This window comes from Carassius auratus, chromosome 32, assembly GCF_003368295.1.
Source record: "Carassius auratus strain Wakin chromosome 32, ASM336829v1, whole genome shotgun sequence".
In the NCBI taxonomy this organism is placed as follows: Eukaryota; Metazoa; Chordata; class Actinopteri; order Cypriniformes; family Cyprinidae; genus Carassius; species Carassius auratus.
In genome coordinates this window covers 867,300-895,020 of record NC_039274.1, presented here as the reverse complement: position 1 = coordinate 895,020, position 27,721 = coordinate 867,300, and the positions used below count along the sequence as shown (strand labels likewise).

The following is a 27,721-nucleotide window of genomic DNA, read 5'->3' as shown; positions in this document are numbered from 1 at the left end:
TAAGTGACGTAATCTACACGATGTAATAAATCCGCAGATGATGTGATGATGACAGACAGGATCCAGACACAGACTCCGGGAGGAGCGGACAGTCTGTGCTTCAAGCAGGACAAAACAGAGACTGAAGGAAACACTGCACACGTCCCTCAGTGATGACCATCGACCCAAACTGACCTTCAGACTGTTTGCTGGACACACAGATGAAGATTTCAGTCTTTATCAACCTTTTCACTTAAACATGGCATCGAATTTACACGAGACTTTTCTCCCGTGACTTCTGCTCGCCTTTGATTCGTTCTGACGGAGACAAAATAAACATTTCCTCGTCGAGTCTTTTAGTCTCCAAAGAAAGATGCAAATCTCTGCTTGGTGTTCACTATAATTGTACTGCCTTAAACAACTTCACTCATCCAGCTTTGACCAAAATGTAAGAGAAGAAAACACAAGAGCGAGGCGCTTCTGGAGGCGCACAGTCGCAGAGCGATCAGGTTGAGTCTATAAGGTTCTCATGTCCTGTTTAAGAAAGCAGCGTCGCGCGCAAGTCTATCATTCCTGAATAAAGCGTTTGAACCACTGTAGATCTATTACTAAAGATGGCAGAAACCGCCCCAGCTGCATCCGCCCCGCCGGCCAAAGCGCCCAAGAAGAAGTCCGCCGCTAAAGCCAAGAAAGCAGGTCCAGCCGTCGGTGATCTGATCGTTAAAGCCGTGTCCGCATCCAAGGAGAGGAGCGGCGTGTCTCTCGCTGCTCTGAAGAAAGCTCTCGCCGCCGGCGGCTACGACGTGGAGAAGAGAAACTCCCGCATCAAGCTCGCCATCAAGAGCCTGGTGACTAAAGGCATCCTGCTGCAGGTCAAAGGAACCGGCGCCTCGGGATCCTTCAAGATCAGCAAGAAGGAGACCGAGACCAAGAAGAAGCCGGCGAAGAACGCGGCTCCTAAAGCCAAGAAGCCCGCGGCCAAGAAACCCGCTGCTGCCAAGAAGCCCAAGAGCGCAGCGGCAAAGAAGCCCGCCGCTAAGAAATCCCCCAAGAAGGCCAAGAAACCCGCTGCCGCCGCCAAGAAGGCCACGAAGAGCCCCAAGAAGGCGAAGAAGCCCGCGGCGCCCAAGAAAGCAGCCAAGAGCCCCAAAAAGACCAAGGCCGCCAAACCCAAGACAGCAAAGCCTAAAGCTGCCAAGCCTAAAAAGGCAGCTCCCAAGAAGAAGTAAAAACCTGCTGTTTTATTCCCCAACGGCTCTTTTCAGAGCCACCCACAAACTAAAGAAAGAGCAGTTTACTTAGTGGAATTAAGGCTAGGTTAAGAAATTTACCTAATTTGTGCCCCCGTTTTACTTGAAAAACAACTCCTTAATTCTTCTCCACAAAATAAGTAAATAAATAAACCACCCCACACCATGCAACATGAAGCTCAACATCTCTTCTATTGTCCTAACCATTATTTTGTTTGATTAGACCCACAAGTTCAGTGTCAGAAAATAAATAAATAAATCAGTTTTTAGATACTTTCACAAAAAGAGTATCTAACATGAACTAATCATATGAGCAGCACACATGAAAGTGTGAAGGAGTGCTAGTCAGATTGTAAGAGCAGACTGATGGAGCGAAGAAGTGTCTCCAGTCATTGTGTTCTTGTTCATGAGTTTCTCTTTGTGTCGGAAATGAGTCGACTGCTTTGTTCTACAGTGTCATTACTTGTTCAGGTAAATCAATATATGTTGGCGTGAATGTTGTCTGTTGACGTCATCTTAATGTCGTCCAGCAGGATTTTTCTGTGGGTTAATAACTGTAACACTAAATACTGACGCATTATAATAAATCCTTTAAAACTTATGATATGCTTATCATTTTTTTTCAGTATACTAAAGAAACGTGTAAAAATAATCTACAAATACTGAAACAGCAAGCTTTGCAAAACACAATTACAAAACATTTGTTCACGAGTTGACATATAGGCTGTGTATTTAGAAAAACCACAGAGTAACAGACTTTATTGGTTCAATGACTTTAGCACAGCCCACTTTTAGCATTTCTTGAATGTTTTCTGTCGTGTTGTTTCTTAAATCTGCACAATCCGCGCGCCGGCTGTGGAGGCGTGGCTTTGGAGGTCAGTGTTGGAGGGAAGTTCAGTGATTGGTTTGAAATCTAACAGACCCTAAACCAATGAGCGACTCGCACGCTCTTTTAAAGACAGTTGAGCGTGGCTCACAAATTCATTCTTTCTGCGTTACTAACGTAGAAATATCTTACTATCGACAATGAGTGGAAGAGGCAAAACCGGCGGCAAAGCGAGAGCGAAGGCCAAGACTCGCTCCTCCAGAGCTGGGCTGCAGTTCCCCGTCGGTCGTGTTCACAGACTTCTCCGCAAGGGGAACTACGCCGAGCGCGTCGGTGCCGGAGCTCCCGTCTATCTGGCGGCTGTGCTCGAGTATCTGACCGCTGAGATCCTGGAGTTGGCTGGAAACGCCGCGAGAGACAACAAGAAGACCCGCATCATTCCTCGTCACCTGCAGCTGGCGGTGCGCAATGACGAGGAGCTCAACAAACTCCTGGGTCGAGTGACCATCGCTCAGGGCGGCGTGCTGCCCAACATCCAGGCCGTGCTGCTGCCCAAGAAGACCGAGAAACCCGCCAAAGCCAAGTAAACCGAGTCCGCTCTGTTTCTCAAACACAAAGGCTCTTTTAAGAGCCACCCATTTTATCAATAGAAGAACGTTTTTCTGACATACGATTCGGTTCATAGAGACGTCCAATAAACGTGTGTGTGTGTGTCTATATATATGTCCATAAATTTGTGCAAACTGATATGCACCAAATCAACTAAATTAGTTTTGCTTTAAGTACAAGTATTAATATTCATAATAGTCACTGGGGCAAATCAGAATGGTTTTGGTAATAATACTACTAATAATAATACGTTTTATTTATATAGCGCCTTTCCAGAGCTCAAGGACCATTACAATAAACAACAATAAAGGAATTGATAAAGAGAGCAGACAGAACAACAATAGGCAAGGATAAGTAAAACTGTGCTGTGGTTACATGTATTATGCATACACAACATAGAAAGAAAGAGAGAAAAAAATAGATACAATAAATACACACAAATATCATTAAGTTTGACTGCACACACAGCAGTAGAAAGTATATTTATTTACATAATTTAATTTAGAAAGTATGTCGTGAGGGAACACATTACTCCTGTCCTTGCTTCACTTCACTGGCTTCCTGTCCGCTTCAGGATTGATTTCAAGATTTTATTGTTTGTTTTTAATATTTTAAAATGTTTTGGCGCCTGCTTATTTATCAGAGCTTTTACACGTCCATGCTCCCGTTAAAGCACTGAGGTCATCCAATCAGGTGCTCCTCAATGTTCCGAGAACCAGGTTAAACTATAAAGGTGACCGACCTTTTTCAGTGGTGGCATCTAAATTATGGAGTAGTTTACCTGTACACATAAGAACTGCTCAGACTGTTGGAATTTTTAAGTCATTACTTAAGAGACACTTGTATTGCTTTTATTTTGAGCGAAGCTTTGACATTGTGATGTTTTTACTGTATTTGTGTGTGACTTTGTATTTGTTTATTTTGTAAAAGCGTTTACAAAATGACTAAATGTAGAGGTTTTTTTTTCTTTTTTCTGATCCATAAAGTAAACGGAACAAAGCATTTTGAGCGGGAAACACAAACAGTTCCCCGTTTGAAAACAGGGGATGCGCAGTCATTGGTTAGCAGTCGTGTGCAGGCGTCACACATCAGCCAATCACAAACATCTGCAACCTGACGCCATCCTGAGATGCTTTAAAAGCAGCTGTGTTGCACACACGGTCACACTCGTATTCTACAGTGATTAAACTGCAGCGATGGCAAGAACCAAGCAGACCGCTCGTAAATCCACCGGTGGCAAAGCCCCGAGGAAGCAGCTCGCTACTAAAGCCGCCCGGAAGAGCGCCCCAGCCACCGGCGGCGTCAAGAAGCCCCACCGTTACAGGCCCGGGACCGTGGCTCTCCGAGAGATCCGCCGCTATCAGAAGTCCACCGAGCTGCTGATCCGCAAACTGCCTTTCCAGCGTCTGGTGCGAGAGATCGCTCAGGATTTCAAGACGGACCTGCGCTTCCAGAGCTCCGCTGTCATGGCCCTGCAGGAGTCCAGCGAGGCTTACCTGGTCGGTCTGTTCGAGGACACCAACCTGTGCGCCATCCACGCCAAGAGAGTCACCATCATGCCCAAAGACATCCAGCTGGCCCGCCGCATCCGCGGAGAGCGCGCTTAAACCCGCCCCTGACAAACACCCCAAAGGCTCTTTTAAGAGCCACCCACATCACTCTCAATGAGACTGTTTCCACGGGAAAACTCGATAAAAACATAGAAAAAAAATAGTAACATTTTCAGACAATTAATGCTTTGGGTGAATGTGAGGCAAATTGTAAAGCGCTTTGGATGGCCATGTGGTCTGTTGAAAGCGTTATATAAATGCAGTCCGTTTACCATTTATACTTTTCTTAGGTGTATTAACGGTTCTAGATCTCCCTTCAAAGAATAATCACAGGCGAACAGTCAAATATGTTTTACAGGAAGAGGAAGAAAAACTAAAAGGCTTATTTAGATCATCCACCTAAACAACATAGAAAGCAAAAAACAAACCACTAATGAAAAAAAAGGTGAATCATATACCCCAAAAACAAACCACATATGATAAATAAAATACATAAAACTGTCTTTTATAACATTAAAAAGGAACTTATTTTTTTCTAGATGGGATATATCATTCCTTAATTTAATATCCCTAACTCGACAAGTATTGACCTGTACAAGTGAAATGTACGAGTTTAATAACAGTGACTCTGTGAATTTACTTTAAAATTCACTCTAAACTGCTCTGGTTATGTTACCCTCAACTTGAATATATAGTATGCATAAAGTAAAGTGTAAGGAGACCCTCTGTAATAACAAGATGTCTAACTCTCCTTATTCTGTAGATGTATGTATTTTCCTGCTCAGATAATTGACTTGTTCCCTCCAATTCGATGGTTCGATGTCTTGCTCAAGGGTTCCTCAGTCGTGGTATTGAAGGTGGAGAGAGAGCTGTTCATGAACTCCCTCCACCCACAATTCCTGCCGGCCCGAGACTAGAACCCACAACCCTTCGATTGGGAGTCCAACCCTCTAACCCACGACTTCCCCCAAAATCAACAAAACCTCACAAGAATTTAGTTGTTGACACCTGAGTCACCTCAGTAGGCTCAATCATAATTTTTGATAAATCCTTAGGGTATATTTGTTTTTATTTTGTATTATTTTGTATTTTTTTTTACCAGCTTGTGCTCCCATCGTACATCGGCGAGAGCCTCTCAGCTAAACAACCTTAACTTCACCTGTTGCAGTCGTTGAGACTTACCCATCAAAAGTAACACAACAATATAAGCTAGATTTTTTTCTGTTAGTCTTATTTTCTTAAGTATACCTGATTGTGACCTTGTTAATAAATAACTGCAAACATATTTTGTCCTTTATCTTTGCAAAAAAATTATTAAATTACATTTTCATATTTTCATTTTAAATTTAAGTTTAAGTTCATCAGATGTCTTAAAACCTGACTGTATATTTTTTTATTTTCAATTTCAATTTATTTTTATAAAGCATTTTTTTCAACAGAATGCACAATATAAAAATTTTATCACATTAGCATAATAAAAACAACCTCTAAACATGATGTAACAGTATAGACCTATTTATGTTTCCATCCAGTTGTTTTTATGCATGAATTGAAAATGTGCATTAAAACATCTGGAAACACTGTAAATTCACAGGTGGAGGTGTAAAGGCTAAGATACGGCTAAAACCTAAATATAAATGTGACGTAGCAGCTGTCGAGAGAGAGATGTTCCTCCATGTCCAGAAACGCCCTCTCAAAAACATCTGGATAATACCAGACCTCTGTCTGTCTTTCTGACCCTCACTCGGACATATTCTTTTGGTATAATATGACATAAACATTTTAATAAATAATGCAAGACACAGAAATTTACAATATAGCATGCACTGGAACAATATAAATACTTTTTGTGACTGTAGCGGGACAAAAGTAACAACTGTTACTTTCGTCCCGACAGGAACTCCTGACATTTAAACTCGATTTAATTTTATACTAAAAAAATATGAAAATGCAAACTTTAGGATGTGTTAAAGCACTAACTAACCTGCAGATTGATCATTACTGTGACACATGAAACAAAAAAAAAACAACACAACTAATTTGAAAAAAAATTACCGCTTCAATAATTTACTTTTTGTACTCGAAAACAGTTTTAGGGACCTAACCTCCAGAAACGATGAGGAAATCACATGATATTTCTCAGCTCCGTCAAGGATTGCATGATGAATATCTGTCATAGCTGGTAATGCAAATACAGAAAGAGGCTCGGAGAAAATCGCTTTGTTACTTTCGTCCCACGTTACATTCGACCCCGCTCTCCCCTGCTCTAGGATCGGGCCATTCCTGAGCTCGGAGCCCTTCCCCGGACAGCATGCCATACCTCTGCTAGTTATATATAAGCGTGAACTCAGAAACTATATACACTACCTTGATCATTGTATGTACTTTTTAAAAAAGTTACTTAAATGAGATGAATGCAATCAATGCAAAATTAACAAAACTAAACATTTCCATAACATTCTTCAACCATTTATATGTAAAATCATGAAAACCTCATTTGTACAACTTTCCAACAAAATGTAATGGTTAACTGTATCAAAAGCTCTTGGCAGGTCTAAAAAACACAAGTAAATTCTTGATTTTCAAGTACAAAGGTCAATCAGGTGAAGAAAAGCCATATATATTTTCTCCCATTCATTTAAATCTAATATAAACTGTAATACTGTATATATACTGTTTTTTGTTTTTTTTTAGTATTTCGTCTTCCATGTTGTTTTATTCATATTTTATTTGTATTTATTTATTTATTTATTTTTTAAATACTCTGTTCAGCACTCCGGTCAGCAATGCTGTGTTTAAATGTCTATATAAATAAAATTTACTTACTATGTAAGTATTATTTTGATTGTACCATATTGATGTTTGCAAATAATAGAATGTGAGTTATAAGGAGTTTTTTTTTTTTTTTTTTCTAAATGTTTTGAGAAACACGGCGAAATAGATACAGGTTTAAACAGAGGAATAACTTTATTTTTAAATCCTTTGGTACAATACCTGTTTTGAAAGAAAGAGAGAGAAAAAATGTGAACAAGTGGCTGCAATACTGAACATTTCACCTGCCTGACAATAATAATAATATTAATAATAATAGTAATAATAATAATAATAACAATAATAACAATAATATTTAATCAATAGTTTCACCTATATCCTGAATTTCACGTGGCTTAAAAGTAGAAATAACAGGAAAGTTTCCCAATGTTTAATTTAGGATTACACCATTACCAGTAGATATTATAAACTAATGTCTGTTTAAAGAATCAATTATGATTTTTACACAAGTTTACAAACGTCTTTCTTGTTGTTGAAGCAAGGATCTGTAGAAGTGTTTCTGCTGCTCCAACAGTTCTCAACATTTTCATCTGATGTTGTTTGGAGCCATGGTTTGTTCAACAAGACCTGTTTGGCCCAAAGATCTCCTGAAGACAAAACCTCACAAAGTACAAATAAATCTCCAATTTTGCTATTTAAAGGAGATTGGATTGCTCTCAGCAAAATTTTCAAAGATTTATTCATTTATTTATTAACTTGAGGCAGGATTCTTCAGATTATTGTTTGACTGCAAACCTTACACAAGTTCAAAAAAAAAACACTTCAGCAGTCATCTCAGCTGGACGGGGTTTGATCTGATCCTAATGCGTGCAAACATGATGAAGATGATCTTATAAATGCTTTAAAACATGGGTTTTAATATGAAACACAGGGCAGACATCGTTAGATCAGGGTTTGGATTAAACCTCATTGTTTCCTGCTCTAACCAGCGAAGAGGGGAGCGTCATGTGACGCGCGCTGGTTTCAGTCAGGTCCTGTAAGCAGATGTAAAATGCCTCTCTGCAGCAGTAGCGTTTTATTCGTTTTCGTCGCTCGACTGAAACAAGAAATAACTTCATCATGTCTGGAAGAGGCAAAGGCGGTAAAGGACTCGGAAAAGGAGGCGCTAAGCGTCACCGTAAAGTGCTTCGCGATAACATCCAGGGAATCACCAAACCCGCCATTCGTCGTCTAGCTCGCCGCGGCGGAGTCAAGCGCATCTCCGGTCTGATCTACGAGGAGACCCGCGGTGTGCTGAAGGTGTTCCTGGAGAACGTGATCCGCGACGCCGTCACCTACACCGAGCACGCCAAGAGAAAGACCGTCACCGCCATGGACGTTGTGTACGCGCTCAAACGACAGGGACGCACCTTGTACGGCTTCGGAGGATAAACCGCTTCAGATCCGAGAACAAACCCAACGGCTCTTTTAAGAGCCACCCACACTCTCACTTAAAGAGACAGAAGTTTAATTATTGTTGGTGCCTTACGTGAAAATTAATACGATGTCTGTCTATGAGCAGTATAGGTGTGGGTCATTTAAAATGTCATAAAAAAAACGCATCAGTTCAGTAATTCCATTCAAAAAGTGAAACTTGAACCTTACGTTCACGCACACACTAACATGAAGAGACTTGAGTTTTTGCTGTGTATATAGCTTTAAGTGGAAATCTGCATTGATGAGGGGAAACTCGGATCATCTTTACTTGATATTTATGACATCTTTATTTGATCCTCTAACTTTAACACTCACTATTCTAATTCTATTCTTCAAAAAAAAAAAATCTAACTACCTTTCTGATCTTTATATTCTATTTTCTTTTCATTTATTATGCAATTGTATGTATGTGTGTGTGTGTGTAAAAACCTCTAACACTAGCTTGCTCTATTCTTTTTCTATTCCGTTTCTTTTTATTTATTATATTCTTTAAAAGGCCATGCTAAGTGTACTGTATTAATCTTACTGAGACTTGTACGGCTTCGGAGGATAAAGGCCATAAAGAGATTAATTTACGGTGTTACAAAGTTTAATTCTATTAGTGAAAATGTTGAGGACAAATTCATTTTTGTGAAGTTTATTGAAAGTTTGTGTAATACACAGAGAATATAACTTATGCAGTTCTTTTTATTATTATTATTGTTTATTGTTTCCATTGTTTTTTCACCGTTGTTCTGTGGAAGATTCTGTCACCAAAGTACATTTCTCGTGTGTTTAAACATATCGAGCAAAAATAAATATTGTTTTTCTGACTTTCATTGTTTCTTAAATATATATATATATATTAATTATATATTGTTGTTGGAGACGTGCATAATGAGAATTTTGCTTTTCCATTTCTTTGTTTAGTCTTAACTAGATTCAAAGCGATGAATAAAGTAAAGAGAAAACACAATAACATGGTTTTATTACTGAAGTTTGAGAAGAAGTGAAATTGGCAGAACAGATGAGAATAAAACGGTCTAATTTTCTAAGAGTTTATAAGGAATTTTACAAATTACACAGTTTGATATCCTGGGAGATATTTGAGACCGATTTCATTGTATAGAACAAAACAAACAAAAACAGCGGGAACTGAAACCAAGGAAACGGAGTCGGTGGGGAGTGTCGGTCAAACATGGAGCGGTAGGCGGAGTTATAATCTAGCCGCGCGTGATTGGCCCTCGTTCCAGCCGTTATTCTTCGAGTTGTCCAATTAAACACGAGTTCGTGGGTTTGACCAATGAAAACGAGCCATCAGAAGCTTCCCTGTCTCTCTGATAATTAGCATAGACCAGTCAATAAATCCCTCTGTCCCGCTCTCTCTCATCATTGCCTCGTGAGGTTTTGATCTCCAGCAACATCATGCCTGAACCAGCGAAGTCCGCGCCGAAGAAAGGCTCCAAGAAGGCCGTTACTAAGAGTGCCGCGAAAGGAGGAAAGAAGCGCAGAAAGTCCAGGAAGGAGAGCTACGCCATCTACGTGTACAAAGTGCTGAAGCAGGTTCATCCTGACACCGGGATCTCTTCGAAGGCGATGGGCATCATGAACTCTTTCGTCAACGACATCTTCGAGCGCATCGCCGGTGAGTCGTCTCGTCTCGCTCACTACAACAAGCGCTCCACCATCACTTCCCGAGAGATCCAGACCGCCGTGCGTCTGCTGCTGCCCGGGGAGCTGGCCAAACACGCCGTGTCCGAGGGCACCAAGGCCGTCACCAAGTACACCAGCTCCAAGTAGAGCTCCGCTGCAGCTCAACACACAAAGGCTCTTTTAAGAGCCACAACTTCTCACTAAAGAGCTTCTAATGTTTGTAGGCGGTATTGTATTCTCTCTTATATAAACTAACTCCAAATGGTCTCGTTTTAAGCGCTCTTTTAAAGCTTTGATTGTATTTACAGTGTACAATATAACGTGTTAATGTTTCGCATGTAAAAAAAGTACTTTCACACAATTCACCTATCTGTATACTACTGTTTACACGGTCATAAAAACGGGCTGATGACTTCCTTGTTCTATAAAGTCCCTCCTTCAGTAAAACGTAACGAGTTCTGATTTGGCCAGCGGTTCCTGTGTTGTGATTCGATAGCAGCTGAGCGCAGGCTGCCCTCCTGCAAACGCGAGGGGACTAGTTTTGAGAAGCAAGTGGGCAGGAGCATGTGCTGGAGATGTATTTATAATCACAGAAACGTTTTTACTGATGCATATGCAAAAATTGAGGTAAAAATATCCATAACATGACCTACACACATCAAAAGAATGAGAAGAAATAAGGGAGATGATGTCACAACTGTGAAAGTAGGGGCGGAGCATAGAGACTATGCCGTTTCTCGTTTGTTACTCTAGAGTACACCAATTCACTTTATTGAGGCATATTGCCCCCATCTGGTATGGAATGTGGAATTTGACTTGATTTTTTTTGCCAAACATTACAGATGGCACCTTTAAATTTATAGCAACAGTCTTAATCATTGTGTACATAATTATAGTGATGGTAAGTTCGGCTCTTTTCATAGAGCCGGCCCTTTTGGCTCAGCTCCCAAAGAAGAGCCAGTTCTTTCGAATCCTGAATGGCTCTTAATTTAGAAATTTGTGAAGGCCTTTGTTTTACCATAAACAATGTTTTAATTATTTTTTTTTTGTGTGTGTTAAAAACCCTTTCATGTGCAGTTTTTATGAGAATCCTTATAATTGCATGTTTTTGTGCATTTATTTTGTTACAAAACCACTCTTTTGTTTAATATTTTAATCAAACATTTTATGGCACAAATAAATCCACAAAACTAGAATCAAACTCAAGCAAACAGTATTAATGTCCTCAGTGAAGATTGGCATTCACAAAAATTTTATTTAATTTTAATAAAAAAAAAATCCTCAGCTTTGATGGACTGCTCCTATTTCCTTTCTGTGATTATCTGCCCTGTTTTTGAGAAGATTCTCTCTGAAGGAACCGATGTTGCCACAATACACTGTCACCCCTCCATTAACATTGTTACGCCTCATTAACTTGCAGTGGTGTGCCGCTTCACTTTATCCCCCTCTCTGTTCTTACATGATGGTATGATCCCATATACTCACATCTGATTGGCTGCGATGCGATTGCTGGCCAATCAAAACAAAGTTCTGCCTTGAGGTAAGCAGCCAAAAAAAAAAAAAAAAAAAATGGGAGCCTGCTCTTCTGATTCACTACAAAGCATCGGCTCTCAGAGCCGCATCTTTTGCGCATGACCCATCACTAGTATGTAGTGATAGTATAGTTGTATATATAGAAACTAACCACTAGGTGTCAGTATTATTATACTTACCTGTGATATAGACTGACAGAGAGTTAGATCATGACATGTGTGTTGTTGCTGTTCCTGCTTGCAACCTGAAAGTAGGCGTGCTCCGATCACGATCGGCCGATCGTTAATGCGCATCTCGTCAGTAAAGCCGGTTTTCTAATCAGCGGTTAATTCCATCAGGTGCGTGATTTCACATAAAGCAGCTGTTACTACACAGAGCCGTTGTTAACTGAGAAGAAGCACCAATAAACGCTGAAAATTAACGTGATTTGCGCATCTTCTCAGTTAACAACGGCTCTGTGTAGTAACAGCTGATCTATGTGAAATCAAGCACCTGATGGAATTAACCGCTGATTAGAGAACCGGCTTTACTGAGGAGATACGCATAACGATCGGCCGATCGTGATCGGAGCACCCCTACCTGAAAGTGAATTAAAAGAGAAGTTTAATTACAAACAGTTTCTTCATTGAAATAAGAAACATTACATGGTACCAGGAGTGGACGCTCGTCATGGAAAGTGTACTTGCAAGCAGTGGGCTCGGATGAAGCATCGGATGCACGCAAGATTGCATTGCTTCTCACCGTCGCGGGACCTCAGTCAATAGAAGTGTTTAACACACTCGTGTTTGCACAGGCCGAGGAAAAAGGCAAATATGACGTGGTGATGGAAAAGTTTGATGTGCACTGCACACCAAGAAAAATGAGACTTTTGAGAGGTATGTTTTTCGCTCTCGTCTACAACAACAATGAGAAACGTTTGACAGTTTCTTAATTGATTTAAAGTTGAAAGCTAAAACATGCAATTTCGGACTGTTGCAAGATTCAATGGTCCCTGACCAAATTGTGTTCGGCATCAATGATACAAAAGTGAGAGAGAGGCTTTTGAGAGAGACAGAGCTAACCTTAAATGAAGCAGTGCGGATATGTCATGCCAGTGAGATAGCTATTCAGCATAAAACCCTTAGTGAACACAAAGATGAGCGGGAGTGACAGTTCAGCCATAGCTGCAGTAACAGAGAAGATGCAGAAAAGGGGAATGAGTAAACTGAAACAGCAGAAAGAACTGTTTAACTGTAAGAGATGTGGCAAAAGACACCTGCCAAAGCAGTGCCCAGCTTATGGCAAAGTCTGTGCTAAATGCAAAGGGCAGAATCATTTTGCAAAACAATGCTTTTCAAGAGGTGGACAAAGTCAAAGAGAGCGTGTGCAAAACAGGAGCAAAAGTCAATCTGATTTCAGAGTATGATGTCAGAGCAATGAAAATCAGTCAGAAAACTGTGCATAAGTCAGAAAACTGTGCAACTCAAAGCCTATAACGGGCAGAACATTCCAACAAAAGGAGCATGTACTCTCAGAGTAAAGGTTAAAAACAGAGAACATTACCTCATGTTTGTGGTTGTTCCAGATGGCCATGATTCTGTGTTGGGAGATAAGGCATGTGAAGATCTGGGTCTGGTAAGAAGAATATGCATCATAAATAATGGAGAAACACAGAACAGTGGGAAACAAATCGTGAAACAGTTTCCAGACATCTTTGAAGGGTTTGGAGTATTACCATTCACCTACAAAATACAGTTGAAAAAAGATGCACAGCCAGTAGTTAAAATAAGAGTAAAATACAAGCAATACTCAAAATGCCCAGACCCACAGACAGAAAAGCTGTATTGAGAGTGATGGGGATGATCAATTTCGTCGGGAAGTTCATACCAAATCTGTCTTCAAAAACTGTTTATTTGAGAGAACTGTTGTCGATAAAGGCGAGTTCAGATGGACAGCTGATCATGAACAAGAATGAGGACGACTGAAGACTCTCCTCACCACCGAGCCTGTTCTGACGTTCTTTGACCCGACAAAGAAGACAAAGATCTCGACGGATGCATCCAAAGAAGGAATGGGTGCAGTTCTACTGCAGGCGGATGGAGAGAATTGGAGGCCGGTCGCATATGCCTCGAGAACGATGACTCCGACGGAACGTCACTATGCACAGATTGAAAAAGAGTGTCTGGGCTTAGTGTATGGATTGGAGAAATTTCACCGCTATGTGTACGGCTTACCGACATTTGTGGCAGAGACAGATCACAAACCATTAATTGCCATCATTAAAAATAACTTGAACCAAATGTCTCCAAGAATCCAGCGACTGATGATGCGACTGCAGAGGTATGATATGGAGCTAATGTACAGTCAAGGGAAGCATCTAGTTCTGTCCAGATCTGTGGAACAGAGGCTGATGTGAGCGTGTGAACATGGTAGCTGAAGCTCTTCCAGTCACACACACAAAACTCAAACAGATTGCAGTGGAGACTGGAAAAGATACATGTCTGCAATTGGTCATCAAACATCTGTATGAAGGTTGGCCTAGAGGAAAATGTGCTCAGTACTACAACATCAGAACAGAGTTGAGTGTCGTTAAGGGATTTCTGCTGAGAAAAGACAGGATCATTATCCCTCGGTCACTGCGACAGGAGATGTTAAAAAAAACACCCTGGAGCCGAGAAATGTAAAAAAAGGGTTAGAACTGCAATCTACTGGCCCGGAATAAATGCAGACATCGACAAGATGGTGTCAACCTGTGATACGTGCTTGAAGCATCATGCTAACAACAAAAGGAGCCAATGATCATCACTGATCCACCGGATGAACCATGGCAGAAAGTTGGGACTGACTTATTCTTTCTGAACGGAAGAGAAACTATTTGCTGGTGATAGACTATCTGTCAAATAACCCAGAGATTGCGTTGCTATCCTTCTGCTTGTGTGATAACACACATGAAATCCATCTTTCGAGACACGGCATCCGCAGGTGGTTAGCAGTGATAATGGGCCATGCTAGGTCAACGCGTGACATCCAGCCCAATATATCCGCAGTCAAACGGAAAGGCAGAGAAAGGAGTTCACATTGTGAAACTACTACTCAAGAAAGCAGTGGACAGTCAATCAGATCCTTATTTATCTCTGCTGAATTACCGTGCTTCTCCACTACAACACGGTGTGTCTCCTGCTGAAATACTGATGGGGCGCAGATTACAAACCAACACAAAACAAGAGAACGTACCTGAAAAGAAAACAAAAGCACCTGAAACTGAGACAAAAAGCAAACTATGACAAGGCATCAAAAAGCCTAGAACCACTCTCCAATAATGACACGGTAAGACTTGAGGATTTCAATACCTGGAGTAAAAGAGCCACAGTCCTGGAGGAGGTGAAGCCAAGGACAGAAGATGGTCAGATCCTGAGGAGAAACCGGAGAAGTCTGTTAAAAACAAAAGAGACAGTAGAGAATACACATACAGGTGACGACATCTGAAACACTTCCAGTACTGCATCACAATGAGCAAAGATAAAGAAATGCATTCACCTGTGCTGAGAAGATCCAATCACACATAAAGCCTCCTGATAGACTGAACCTCTGAATATTGCTTAAACAGATCAGAAGCATTAGCATTTCATGAATTAAAAGATAAAATAAAATGTAATCAGCTGATTATTGTTACTGTGATTTGTAAAGCAAATAATTCTGGAGATTGTTATTTGATACTATACATCCTGTTTAATGTGTACAGTGCTTACTTAGTGGTTAGATAATCTAGAAGTCATTAGTTGTAATAACTTGTTCTTTATGTCTAATGGAAAGGGGATGTAGTGATAGTATAGTTGTATATATAGAAACTAACCACTAGGTGTCAGTATTATTATACTTACCTGTGATATAGACTGACAGAGAGTTAGATCATGACATGTGTGTTGTTGTTGTTCCTGCTTGCAACCTGAAAGTGAATTAAAAGAGAAGTTTAATTACAAACAGTTTCTTCATTGAAATAAGAAACATTACATAGTACATAATTATTAGGCAAGTTTCTCATGTAGATCAAATGATATATAATGATTAACAGCCGTTTGCAATACAAAAGAACCATTACATTCCCCAAATCAGTCCTTTAGGGGAAGGATGTCTCCCTCCGAGCAGTGTGTTTGAAAACATGATCTGAAACATGTATGTGTTCCTCTCCACACGGTCTCCCTCGGTGCAAGATCTCGAGTCGCGAGTAAAAGATGGTCATGAGTAGATGATGACGAGATCGAGTCTCGTGAAGCTTTTCACAGAATGTAAAACAAGATCATCACAGATGACCGGATGTGGTCTAATACTCTATATTTTGTGTCTGGTAAGGCTTAGAAACCACGGTGAAGAAGAAGAAAAAACTATTTCCACAGAGACTGATCTATTTATATGAATATAATGTGTATTTTCTAGTGGTTTATAATGATTGTATAACGACTGTGTAATAAACGCATTGGCTTGAAATGAACGGGGCTATCAATTTTGTGGAAATCAAGTCTTTAGACAGGAGGGGCAATATTATTAGTCTAATTATTATAACCTCCTTCTCTCAGACAGAAAGCTGAAGATGGGTCGTCCAGCAGGACAGTGACCCGAAACATACCTCCAAGGGTCTCGAGAAGAAGCAGATGAAGGTCATAGAGGATCAGTGTCCAGACCTCAATCCTGCAGAAGATCTGTGGACCTCAACAGATGTAGAGAGGATCTGTAAAGGTGATCCCGGCTCGTCCCTAGGCTCTGTGTTTGAATATCAGGACACCGGTCATTTCTCAGCTGATCAGATACTGACTGCCCTATGTGTTGTGCAAGCGGTGTGATTAAACTACTCAAATCAGCGTTACTAGTGCTGTCTGATGCAACACCTTCACTCTTTCTGATTCAGTTGTTTTTATTTAAGTGTCATTAGGATAAAATATTGACAACTGCATTTAATGATAGTTTTCAAACTATAGTTTATCTTAACCGGACGACAACAATCCCGGTAAAAAGTTAAAATGACAAATTAATTTTCTCTACGAGTTTTATGTGTATGTATATATGATTCTCAATTTTTTTAATGCAGTTGTCATAATGACAGCTTTATGAATGAGAAAGTTATGATTTCTCTACAACTCCACTGTCAACTTTAATAACATGGAAAAAGTGTGGATGATAGCATCCTGAATAAAATAAAAAATAAAAAAGTGCATCTGCTTGAAATTAAATAGTAATTTTGGTCCCACTTTATATTAGGTGGCCTTAACTACTATGTACTTACATAAAGAAATAAGGACAATGTACTTACTGTGTTCATATTGTATTGTAAAACACTTTTGCTGCTATTAGGTGGATAGGGGTGAGGTTAGGGAGAGGGTTGGAGGTATGGGTAAGTTTAAGGGTGGGTTAAGGTGTAAAGTATGGGTCAACAGTGTATTTATGAATGCAATTACAGAAATTAAATACAGATGTAATTACATGTAGTTTTTTTAATATAAGTACAATGTTAAACATGTATGTTCACAATAAGTACATTGTACTAAATTATTAATTAAAATGTAAGTACATAGTAGTTAAGGCCACTTAATATAAAGTGGGTCCGTAATTTTACTGTTGCAACTAAAATATCATGCAGTGACACAACGTTGGTGAAAAATGATTTTTCTGCAACTTTTATTCTGAGACTATGTCTAGATAATGATTTTACATAAACAAATATATAATAATAATAAAACAGTGAAAATATAGTGCAATCAGTTCGGACATTGCACAGTGCTCATTCAATAAATGCACAGCTAAACAGATGAGTTTTAAGTCTAGATTCATATGTGACTAGTGTTTTAGCACATCTGATCTCTTCTGGAAGCTGATTCCAGCTGCGGGCAGCATAGTAACTAAAGGAGGACTCCCCTTGTTTTGTGTGAACCCTTGGTATTTCTAACTGACTTGATCCTAGTGATCTGAGTCCTCTGTTAGGCTTATATTCAGTGAACAAATCTGAAATATATTTCGGTCCAAGGTCATTTAGTGACTTATATACGAGTAAAAGTACTTTAAAATCAATCCTAAATGTAACTGGAAGCCAGTGTAAGGACCTGAGGACTGGTGTGATATGCTCAGATCTTCTGGTTCTGGATGAGCTGCAGCTGTCTAATGGTCTTTTTGGGAAGGCCAGTGAGGAGCCCATTACAATAGTCCACCCTGCTGGTGATAAAGGCATGAACTAGTTTCTCCAAGTCTTGACTGGAAACAAAACCTCTAATTCTTGCAATGATTTTTAAATGATAGTATGCTGATTTAGTTACTGCTTTGACATGACTACTGAAACTAAGGTCTGTCTCCAGAATCACACCAAGATTCCTGACTCGATTTTTATTTGTTTGACCCCTAGAGTCAAGGTATGCATTCACCTTGAACACTTCATCTTTGTTTCCAAATGCAATGACTTCCGTTTTTTCCTTGTTTAACTGAAGGAAGTTCTGGCACATCCAATTATTAATTTCATCAATGCATTGGCAGAGGGAGTCAATGGGGCTGTAGACATTTGGAGATAAGGCTAGGTAAATCTGGGTATCATCAGCATAGCTGTGATTAGGCAATTTGGTTCTTTCTCATTATTTGACTTAGTGGAAGCATATACAGGCTAAACAAGAGCGGTGCAAGAATTGACCCTTGTGGGTCTCCGCATGTCATGGTAAGTAAAATGACAAAGCATTCTGGGGTAAATAATGTTGAGGTTATAAAAATAAAACAACTCATGGATCATTTGTAATTGTTACATATTTTGTTATAGGATGTAATGGTGAATCAGAATTTTTAAAAATCACATTCATATTATGGGGCGGCAGTGGCTCAGTGGTTCATGTAGGTTGTCTACAAACCGGAAGGTTGGTAGTTCGATCCCCGGCTCCACCTGACCAAGTGTCGAGGTGTCCTTGAGCAAGACACCTAACCCCAGCTGCTCCCGACGAGCTGGATGGTGCCTTGCATGGCAGACACCGCCGTCGGTGTGTGAATGAGTGAGTGGATGGGTGAATGTGAGGCAAATTGTAAAGCGCTTTGGATGGCCATGTGGTCTGTTGAAAGCGCTATATAAATGCAGTCCATTTACCATATTAATCTTCTTGGGGTTTTTTTTGTTAATGCGATTTTGACACTGTCCCAGTTTGCCAATAGCATATTGTTAAACTGGGACAGGGTATTACTGGCAAACTGGGACAGCCATTCAAGTCATTCTAATGGAGGAATAGAGTTACCTTTTTATATGTCACTCGTACATTTAGTTAGTTAGCTAGTTATTTCAATAAAGACTGACTTAAACTACGCCAGCTCTCACGCATTCACCGTGAGACACACGCAAATTAACACTTTTCAAAATACAAACAAAGCCTACCAAAAAAAAAAAAAAAAAACAAGAAAGATGGAGGGTACAAGCTCGGATGGCCAGGATATTTGCAATATTTGTAAAGTCAAATTTGGTGATGCAAATGATCCAAAGAAGACTGGATCATGTGCATTGTTTCCATGAGACGTGTGGCGAGGAGAATGGCCTCATTGAAGACGGGGAGACGTTCACTTGCACTGGCTGTATTGACATGTAGATTAACCTACCACACAGAAATTAAATTAAGCCTGTGTGCAATCAGTTAATTCCTAGAGATGTTAATGAAGTTTTTTTTTTTTTTTTTTGGTATGAAATAAATTTAACCCAATATAAAATTTTGTGGGCAGGCGATGGAGGGGGTGGGTTGAATTTGCTGTACCTGTACCCCTTCTTAAAAAAAGTGATGTTTATATTATTGTTGTTGTTGTTTATATTGTTGTTTATATTGTTATTGTGTATTTAATTTATAAAGTGTCCCAGTTTGCCAATAAAGGTGTCCCAGTTTGACAGTAGCGCTTTGAAAAATGTGGTTTGGGTTCATTGTGTGTTTGAGGAAGAGTCATCCATCCTGTGTTTAATGTTTCTTTCTTTTTTATTGTCTATAGTATAGTAGAGCCCCTAAGCTACTTAGAATAGTATCATATGAGCGGTTAAGACATTTGGATCATAATAAAAAAGTATGCAGAATATAAATTATCAGAAAGTGTACCAGTATTCACCCTATATTTTGTAACTTTGGGAAGTTTTTTTTTTTTTTTTCTACTGCTTTTCCAAGCAGTCATCCCAGCTGACATGAGTAATACCACATTATTATAAGTATTGATGATCAAAATACTTTAAGTATCATTAATATAACAAAAACACAATAAGTGACGTAATCTACACGATGTAATAAATCCGCAGATGATGTGATGATGACAGACAGGATCCAGACACAGACTCCGGGAGGAGCGGACAGTCTGTGCTTCAAGCAGGACAAAACAGAGACTGAAGGAAACACTGCACACGTCCCTCAGTGATGACCATCGACCCAAACTGACCTTCAGACTGTTTGCTGGACACACAGATGAAGATTGCAGTCTTTATCAACCTTTTCACTTAAACATGGCATCGAATTTACACGAGACTTTTCTCCCGTGACTTCTGCTCGCCTTTGATTCGTTCTGACGGAGACAAAATAAACATTTCCTCGTCGAGTCTTTTACTCTCCAAAGAAAGATGCAAATCTCTGCTTGGTGTTCAGGTTGTTTCTAATGTTCCAAACTATTTAAACACTCGAGTTTTTCCCTTAAATGTAAAAGGAGAAAACACAAGCGCGAGCGGCTCTCAGAGGCGCGCAGACACAGAGCGGGCGGGTTGAGTCTGTAAGGTTCTCATGTGTTAAATAAGAGCGCGGCGCTGTTCATCTGCTGCTCATTACTTAATCTAGACAGCGTTTGATTTGTTGAGTTCACTAAATACTCTACACACAGACAGAGATGGCAGAAACCGCCCCAGCTGCAGCCGCCCCGCCGGCCAAAGCGCCCAAGAAGAAGTCCGCCGCTAAAGCCAAGAAAGCAGGTCCAGCCGTCGGTGATCTGATCGTTAAAGCCGTGTCCGCATCCAAGGAGAGGAGCGGCGTGTCTCTCGCTGCTCTGAAGAAAGCTCTCGCCGCCGGCGGCTACGACGTGGAGAAGAAAAACTCCCGCATCAAGCTCGCCATCAAGAGCCTGGTGACTAAAGGCATCCTGCTGCAGGTCAAGGGAACCGGCGCCTCCGGATCCTTCAAGATCAGCAAGAAGGAGACCGAGACCAAGAAGAAGCCGGCGAAGAAAGCGGCTCCTAAAGCCAAGAAGCCCGCGGCCAAGAAACCCGCTGCTGCCAAGAAGCCCAAGAGCGCAGCGGCAAAGAAGCCCGCCGCTAAGAAATCCCCCAAGAAGGCCAAGAAACCCGCTGCCGCCGCCAAGAAGGCCACGAAGAGCCCCAAGAAGGCGAAGAAGCCCGCGGCGCCCAAGAAAGCAGCCAAGAGCCCCAAAAAGACCAAGGCCGCCAAACCCAAGACAGCGAAGCCTAAAGCTGCCAAGCCTAAAAAGGCAGCTCCCAAGAAGAAGTAAAAACCTGCTGTTTTATTCCCCAACGGCTCTTTTCAGAGCCACCTACAAACTCGAAAGAAAGAGCAAATTTGTGGAATTAAGGTTAGGTTAAGAAATGTAACTAATTTAACTTAATTAGCTAAATAAATAAAACTGCAGATACAACATGACAATCCCATCATCAAGTCATTCTCCATCTCTGTAAACTGCAGGCAACACAATAAACGGAAAAGAACAAATACACGTTACACACAGCAGCAGAGATTAAAGAGCTTCCGAATCGTTCTGTAGAACACAGTCATTACTGATCTCCCACTAAATCAACACCAAACTACTACAAATACCATCTACTGGATGCTCCTCATAGTACAAAATCATTTTTAATTTTGCCCTTGTTCTTCAATCTTTCTGATCATGTTATTAATCCTGTTTTTATCATCCACAGTGATACCAGCTCCCCAGCAGAGCACTGCACAGATCAAAAGAGGCTTTAATGACACAGCAATTGAACTTCCTCAAAAATAATAATTATTTTGTTTGATTAGACCCACAACTTCAAATTTAGAAAAAATAAATAAAATCCCTGTGTTTAGATACTGACCACTGATCTATAATATAGAACACACACACACACACACACATATATATATATAGATCAGTGATACTGACACAAAAAGAGTAGCCTATCTAACATGAACTAATCATATGAACTTAAAACATATCATAAAACTTATGATATGCTTATAATTTTTTTTCACTATACCAAAGACGTGTAAAAATGATGTAGTACATGGATTTAGAAAAACCACAGAGTAAAAGTGACATGACATTCAGCCAAGTATGGTGACCTATACTCAGAATTTGTGCTCTGCATTTAAACCCATCCAAATTGCACACACACACACACACACACACCCGGAGCAGGGTATCATTTTTGCTGGGGAGCAGCTGGGGGTTCAGTGCCTTGCTCAAGGACACCCCAGTCGTGGTGTCGCCAGCCCAAGACTCAAACCCACAACTCTAGGGTTAGGAGTGAAACTCTATAAACACTAGACCACGACTTCCCAGTAACATACTTATATTAAAATTGAAATATTTAATGGATATTTGATCTAAATTTAATTAGATTAAAAATAATTTATCACATTTTATATCACATATTAGTATAGGATTAGGGTTAGGTTTTCTGTTTTAAGTTAAGGGTTTAAGTTTTCTTTCGTCTTCTTTCTTAAAGCTGCACAAACCGCGCGCCGGCTGTGGAGGCGTGGCTTTGGAGGTCAGTGTTGGAGGGAAGTTCAGTGATTGGTTTGAAATCTTACAGACCCTAAACCAATGAGCGACTCGCGCGCTCTTTTAAATACAGTAGAGCGAGGTTCACGGTATCACTGTTTCTGCATTGCAAAGATAGAGACTTTTTGTTGTCAACAATGAGTGGAAGAGGCAAAACCGGCGGCAAAGCGAGAGCGAAGGCCAAGACTCGCTCCTCCAGAGCAGGGCTGCAGTTCCCCGTCGGTCGTGTTCACAGACTTCTCCGCAAGGGGAACTACGCCGAGCGCGTCGGTGCCGGAGCTCCGGTCTATCTGGCGGCTGTGCTCGAGTATCTGACCGCTGAGATCCTGGAGTTGGCTGGAAACGCCGCGAGAGACAACAAGAAGACCCGCATCATTCCCCGTCACCTGCAGCTGGCGGTGCGCAATGACGAGGAGCTCAACAAACTCCTGGGTCGAGTGACCATCGCTCAGGGCGGCGTGCTGCCAAACATCCAGGCCGTGCTTCTGCCCAAGAAGACCGAGAAACCCGCCAAAGCCAAGTAAACCGAGTCCGCTCTGTTTCTCAAACACAAAGGCTCTTTTAAGAGCCACCTATTTTATCTTTTAGAGAGCGCTTTTCTGATTGTATAATTTATTCTTGAATGAATGTACCCAACTAAATATGCACCACATCAACTGAACTATATCGTATTGCTTTAAGTACAACTATTAGCAGACATAATAGCTGTTCTGCGGCTATGTTGAGTAATCGTGTGATAAGGGTAAGCAAAACTATTTGCTATGGTTACATATATTTATGCACCCATACATACTCGAGAACATAAAAGGATACACTCCAAGATTATCAAGTCTGTGTTGCACATGCATCTGTAGCTAGTATGTTTTGAGAGAGAAATTGAGATAAATATGGTGTTCGAGACATGGGAAAACAATGGGCTGAAGAGTATAACAGTAGATATGTGTGCTCAATTGTTTTTGTCACACACACACGGCGGAGATCACTGCTTTATTGTCTGACCTTCTTGAAAATATTATAAAATTGATCGAGTTTTCTATTTAAGAAGAAAAAATATATAAAGATATATTTAGCCTTTTCTTTATTTATTCTCTCTCTTTCCAGCTTGTACTTATTTGAACAAAGCCTAAAACTTGATATCTCAAGCACTTTCTGTGTCTATTTGCCTCCTTAAGAAGAATCGCTATGTATCTTCCTCTTAAATCGCTTTGGATAAAGGCGTCTATAAAATGGCTAAATGTAGTGTAGAGTGTTTGATTCGTGAAGTAATAAGCAGAACAACGCATTTTGAGCGGGAAACACAAACAGTTCCCCGTTTGAAAACAGGGGATGCGCAGTCATTGGTTAGCAGTCGTGTGCAGGCGCCACACATCAGCCAATCACAAGCTTCTGGACCCTGGCTCTATCCTGAGATGCTTTAAAAGCAGCTGTGTTGCACACACGGTCACACTCGTATTCTACAGTTATTAAACTGCAGCGATGGCAAGAACCAAGCAGACCGCTCGTAAATCCACCGGTGGCAAAGCCCCGAGGAAGCAGCTCGCTACTAAAGCCGCCCGGAAGAGCGCCCCAGCCACCGGCGGCGTCAAGAAGCCCCACCGTTACAGGCCCGGGACCGTGGCTCTCCGAGAGATCCGCCGCTATCAGAAGTCCACCGAGCTGCTGATCCGCAAACTGCCTTTCCAGCGTCTGGTGCGAGAGATCGCTCAGGATTTCAAGACGGACCTGCGCTTCCAGAGCTCCGCTGTCATGGCCCTGCAGGAGTCCAGCGAGGCTTATCTGGTCGGTCTGTTCGAGGACACCAACCTGTGCGCCATCCACGCCAAGAGGGTCACCATCATGCCCAAAGACATCCAGCTGGCCCGCCGCATCCGCGGAGAGCGCGCCTAAACCCGCCGCTGACAAACACCCCAAAGGCTCTTTTAAGAGCCACCTACATCACTCTCAATGAGACTGTTTCCACGGGAAAACTCGATATAAACATAGAAAAAAATAGTACCTTAACCTTTTCAGACAATTATGCTTTGGCTTATATTTTTCTTAGGTGTATTAACGGTTCTAGATCTCCCTTCAAAGAATAATCACGGGCGAAACACACAAATATGTTATACAGGAAGAGGAAGAAAAACCAAAAGGCTTATTAAGATCATCCACCTAAACAATAAAGCAAAAAAAAAAACAACGTGAAATTATATACTCCCAAAACAAACCACATATGATAAATAAGATACATGGAAAGAAAAAAAAATACTGTCTTTTATAACATTCAAAAGGAACACATTTTTTTCTAAATGGGATAAATCATTCCATAATTTAATATCCCTAACTCGACAAGTATTGACCTGTGCAAGTGAAGTCTTATGAAGATGAAATCTTTAAAATGAACGAGTTTAAAAACAGGCCGCAATCGAAGCATCCTGGGCCTCCATCACACCTCAGCAGCGCCACCGGCTGATTGCCTCCATGCCACGCCGCATTGAAGCACTCATTTCTGCAAAAGGATTCCCGACCAAGTATTGAGTGCATAACTGAACATAATTATTTGAAGGTTGACTTTTTTTTGTATTAAAAACACTTTTCTTTTATTGGTCGGATGAAATATGCTAATTTTTTGAGATAGGAATTTGGGGTTTTCATGAGCTGTATGCCAAAATCATCAGCATTAAAACAATAAAAGACCTGAAATGTTTCAGTTGGTGTGCAATGAATCTAAAATATATGAAAGTTTAATTTTTATCATTACATTATGGAAAATGATGAACTTTTATCACAATATGCTAATTTGTTTAGAAGACCTGTATTATGCATAAAGTGTAAGAAGACCCTCTGTAATAACAAGATGTCTAACTCTCCTTATTCTTTAGATTTATGTATTTTCCTGCTCAGATAATCGACTTGTTCCCTCCAATTCAAAGTCTCATCAAGTGAAAGTGACACACACACACACACACACACACACACACCCATTTATGCTGCGGCGCCCGGGGAGCAGTTGGGGGTTCGATGTCTTGCTCAAGGGGTTCCTCAGTCGTGGTGTTGAAGGTGGAGAGAGAACTGTACATGAACTCCCTCCACCCACAATTCCTGCCGGCCCGAGACTAGAACCCACAACCCTTCGATTGGGAGCCCAACCCTCTAACCATTAGGCCACGACTTAAAACACTCCCACTGGAGTAACATAAGCTCTTCCGGCCCGCCAACGACATGACTTCTTAGAAAAATAAAATAAGCCCCGCCAGTACTCAATGCTGTTTTTAGGGGGCGTTCTTGAACTGGCGTCTGTTCTTCGTTCATTTGTTTTTTGGGGGTACTCTAGCTCGGAGCCCTTCCCCGGACAGCATACCATACCTCTGCTAGTTATATATAAGCGTGAACTCAGAAACTATATACACTACCTTGATCATTGTATGTACTTTTTAAAAAAGTTACTTAAATGAGATGAATGCAATCAATGCAAAATTAACAAAACTAAACATTTCCATAACATTCTTCAACCATTTATATGTAAAATCATGAAAACCTCATTTGTACAACTTTCCAACAAAATGTAATGGTTAACTGTATCAAAAGCTCTTGGCAGGTCTCAAAAACACAAGTAAATTCTTGATTTTCAAGTACAAAGGTCAATCAGGTGAAGAAAAGCCATATATATTTTCTCCCATTCATTTAAATCTAATATAAACTGTAATACTGTATATATACTGTTTTTTGTTTTTGTTTTTTTAGTATTTCGTCTTCCATGTTGTTTTATTCATATTTTATTTGTATTTATTTATTTATTTATTTTTTAAATACTCTGTTCAGCACTCCGGTCAGCAATGCTGTGTTTAAATGTCTATATAAATAAAATTTACTTACTATGTAAGTATTATTTTGATTGTACCATATTGATGTTTGCAAATAATAGAATGTGAGTTATAAGGAGTTTTTTTTTCTAAATGTTTTGAGAAACACAGCAAAATAGATATAGGTTTAAACAGAGGAATAACTTTATTTTTAAATCCTTTGGTACAATACCTGTTTTGAAAGAAAGGGAGAGAAAAATGTGAACAAGTGGCTGCAATACTGAACATTTCACCTGCCTGACAATAATAACAATAGTAATAATAATAATAATAATAATAATAATAATAATAACAATAATAATATCAATAATATTTAATCAATAGTTTCACCTATATCCTGAATTTCACGTGGCTTAAAAGTAGAAATAACAAGAAAGTTTCCCAATGTTTAATTTAGGATTACACCATTACCAGTAGATATTATAAACTAATGTCTGTTTAAAGAATCAATTATGATTTTTACACAAGTTTACAAACGTCTTTCTTGTTGTTGAAGCAAGGTTCTGTAGAAGTGTTTCTGCTGCTCCAACAGTTCTCAACATTTTCATCTGATGTTGTTTGGAGCCATGGTTTGCTATTTAAAGGAGATTAGATTGCTCTCAGCACAGTTTTCAAAGATTTACATGATGAAGATGACCTTATAAATGCTTTTAAACATGGGTTTTAATATGAAACACAGGACAGACATCGTTAGATCAGGGTTTGGATTAAACCTCATTGTTTCCTGCTCTAACCAGCGAAGAGGGGAGCGTCATGTGACGCGCGCTGGTTTCAGTCAGGTCCTGTAAGCAGATGTAAAATGCCTCTCTGCAGCAGTTGAGTTTTATTCGTTTTCGTCGCTCGACTGAAACAAGAAATAACTTCATCATGTCTGGAAGAGGCAAAGGCGGTAAAGGACTCGGGAAAGGAGGCGCTAAGCGTCACCGTAAAGTGCTTCGCGATAACATCCAGGGAATTACCAAGCCCGCCATTCGTCGTCTAGCTCGCCGCGGCGGAGTCAAGCGCATCTCCGGTCTGATCTACGAGGAGACCCGCGGTGTGTTGAAGGTGTTCCTGGAGAACGTGATCCGCGACGCCGTCACCTACACCGAGCACGCCAAGAGAAAGACCGTCACCGCCATGGACGTTGTGTACGCGCTCAAACGACAGGGACGCACCTTGTACGGCTTCGGAGGATAAACCGCTTCAGATCAGAGAACAAACCCAACGGCTCTTTTAAGAGCCACCCACACTCTCACTTAAAGAGACAGAAGTTTAATTATTGTTGCTGCTGTACGTGGAAAGTAATCAGTTATTTGTCTATGAGCAGTATAGGTGTGGGTCATTTAATTCGAATATCAGCAAAAAACATATTAGTTCAGTAATTCCATTCAAAAAGTGAAACTTGAACCTTATGTTCACGCACACACTCGCATAAAGAGACTTGAGTTTTTGCTGTGTATATAGCTTTAAGTGGAACTCTGCATTGATGAGGGGAAACTCGGATCATCTTTACTTGATATTTATGACATCTTTATTTGATCCTCTTTA

The 27,721-nt window shown here is 40.4% G+C and overlaps 8 protein-coding genes and 1 long non-coding RNA gene across 9 annotated transcripts in view; 8 read left to right on the top strand and 1 right to left on the bottom strand.

Annotated features, from left to right (window-relative positions):
* The window catches only part of LOC113051287 (uncharacterized), a 34,629-nt gene extending 19,066 nt beyond the window's left edge, over positions 1-15,563 (bottom strand). The window contains exons 1-2 of the long non-coding RNA XR_003276881.1: positions 12,207-15,563; positions 11,807-11,871 (exon numbers count right to left, since the gene is read on the bottom strand). This is a non-coding gene — a long non-coding RNA (uncharacterized LOC113051287). The remainder of the gene's footprint in view (positions 1-11,806; positions 11,872-12,206) is intronic.
* Positions 72-1,830, top strand: LOC113051261 (histone H1). The gene has a single exon (XM_026214864.1). The coding sequence runs from the start codon at positions 594-596 to the stop codon at positions 1,206-1,208; it is 615 nt and encodes a 204-aa protein (XP_026070649.1). The 5' UTR covers positions 72-593; the 3' UTR covers positions 1,209-1,830.
* On the top strand, positions 560-21,398 carry LOC113051262 (histone H1-like). Its single transcript, XM_026214865.1, has 2 exons — positions 560-593; positions 20,466-21,398. Exon 2 carries the CDS (start codon positions 20,466-20,468, stop codon positions 21,078-21,080), a length of 615 nt encoding a protein of 204 aa, XP_026070650.1. The 5' UTR covers positions 560-593; the 3' UTR covers positions 21,081-21,398.
* LOC113051274 (histone H2A-like) lies at positions 2,201-22,926 on the top strand. The gene is made up of 2 exons (XM_026214877.1): positions 2,201-2,268; positions 22,500-22,926. The coding sequence occupies exons 1-2, from the start codon at positions 2,256-2,258 to the stop codon at positions 22,871-22,873; spliced, it is 387 nt and encodes a 128-aa protein (XP_026070662.1). The 5' UTR covers positions 2,201-2,255; the 3' UTR covers positions 22,874-22,926.
* On the top strand, positions 3,818-4,656 carry LOC113051271 (histone H3-like). Its single transcript, XM_026214873.1, has one exon. The coding sequence runs from the start codon at positions 3,861-3,863 to the stop codon at positions 4,269-4,271; it is 411 nt and encodes a 136-aa protein (XP_026070658.1). The 5' UTR covers positions 3,818-3,860; the 3' UTR covers positions 4,272-4,656.
* On the top strand, positions 8,059-9,029 carry LOC113051281 (histone H4). Its single transcript, XM_026214882.1, has one exon. The coding sequence runs from the start codon at positions 8,106-8,108 to the stop codon at positions 8,415-8,417; it is 312 nt and encodes a 103-aa protein (XP_026070667.1). The 5' UTR covers positions 8,059-8,105; the 3' UTR covers positions 8,418-9,029.
* Positions 9,832-10,506, top strand: LOC113051277 (histone H2B-like). The gene has a single exon (XM_026214879.1). It carries the CDS (start codon positions 9,867-9,869, stop codon positions 10,239-10,241), a length of 375 nt encoding a protein of 124 aa, XP_026070664.1. The 5' UTR covers positions 9,832-9,866; the 3' UTR covers positions 10,242-10,506.
* Positions 22,927-23,785: 859 nt separating the features above from the next.
* LOC113051270 (histone H3-like) lies at positions 23,786-24,829 on the top strand. Its single transcript, XM_026214872.1, has one exon. It carries the CDS (start codon positions 23,826-23,828, stop codon positions 24,234-24,236), a length of 411 nt encoding a protein of 136 aa, XP_026070657.1. The 5' UTR covers positions 23,786-23,825; the 3' UTR covers positions 24,237-24,829.
* Positions 24,830-27,009: 2,180 nt separating this feature from the next.
* On the top strand, positions 27,010-27,417 carry LOC113051284 (histone H4). Its single transcript, XM_026214886.1, has one exon. It carries the CDS (start codon positions 27,059-27,061, stop codon positions 27,368-27,370), a length of 312 nt encoding a protein of 103 aa, XP_026070671.1. The 5' UTR covers positions 27,010-27,058; the 3' UTR covers positions 27,371-27,417.
* Positions 27,418-27,721: the final 304 nt, after the last annotated feature.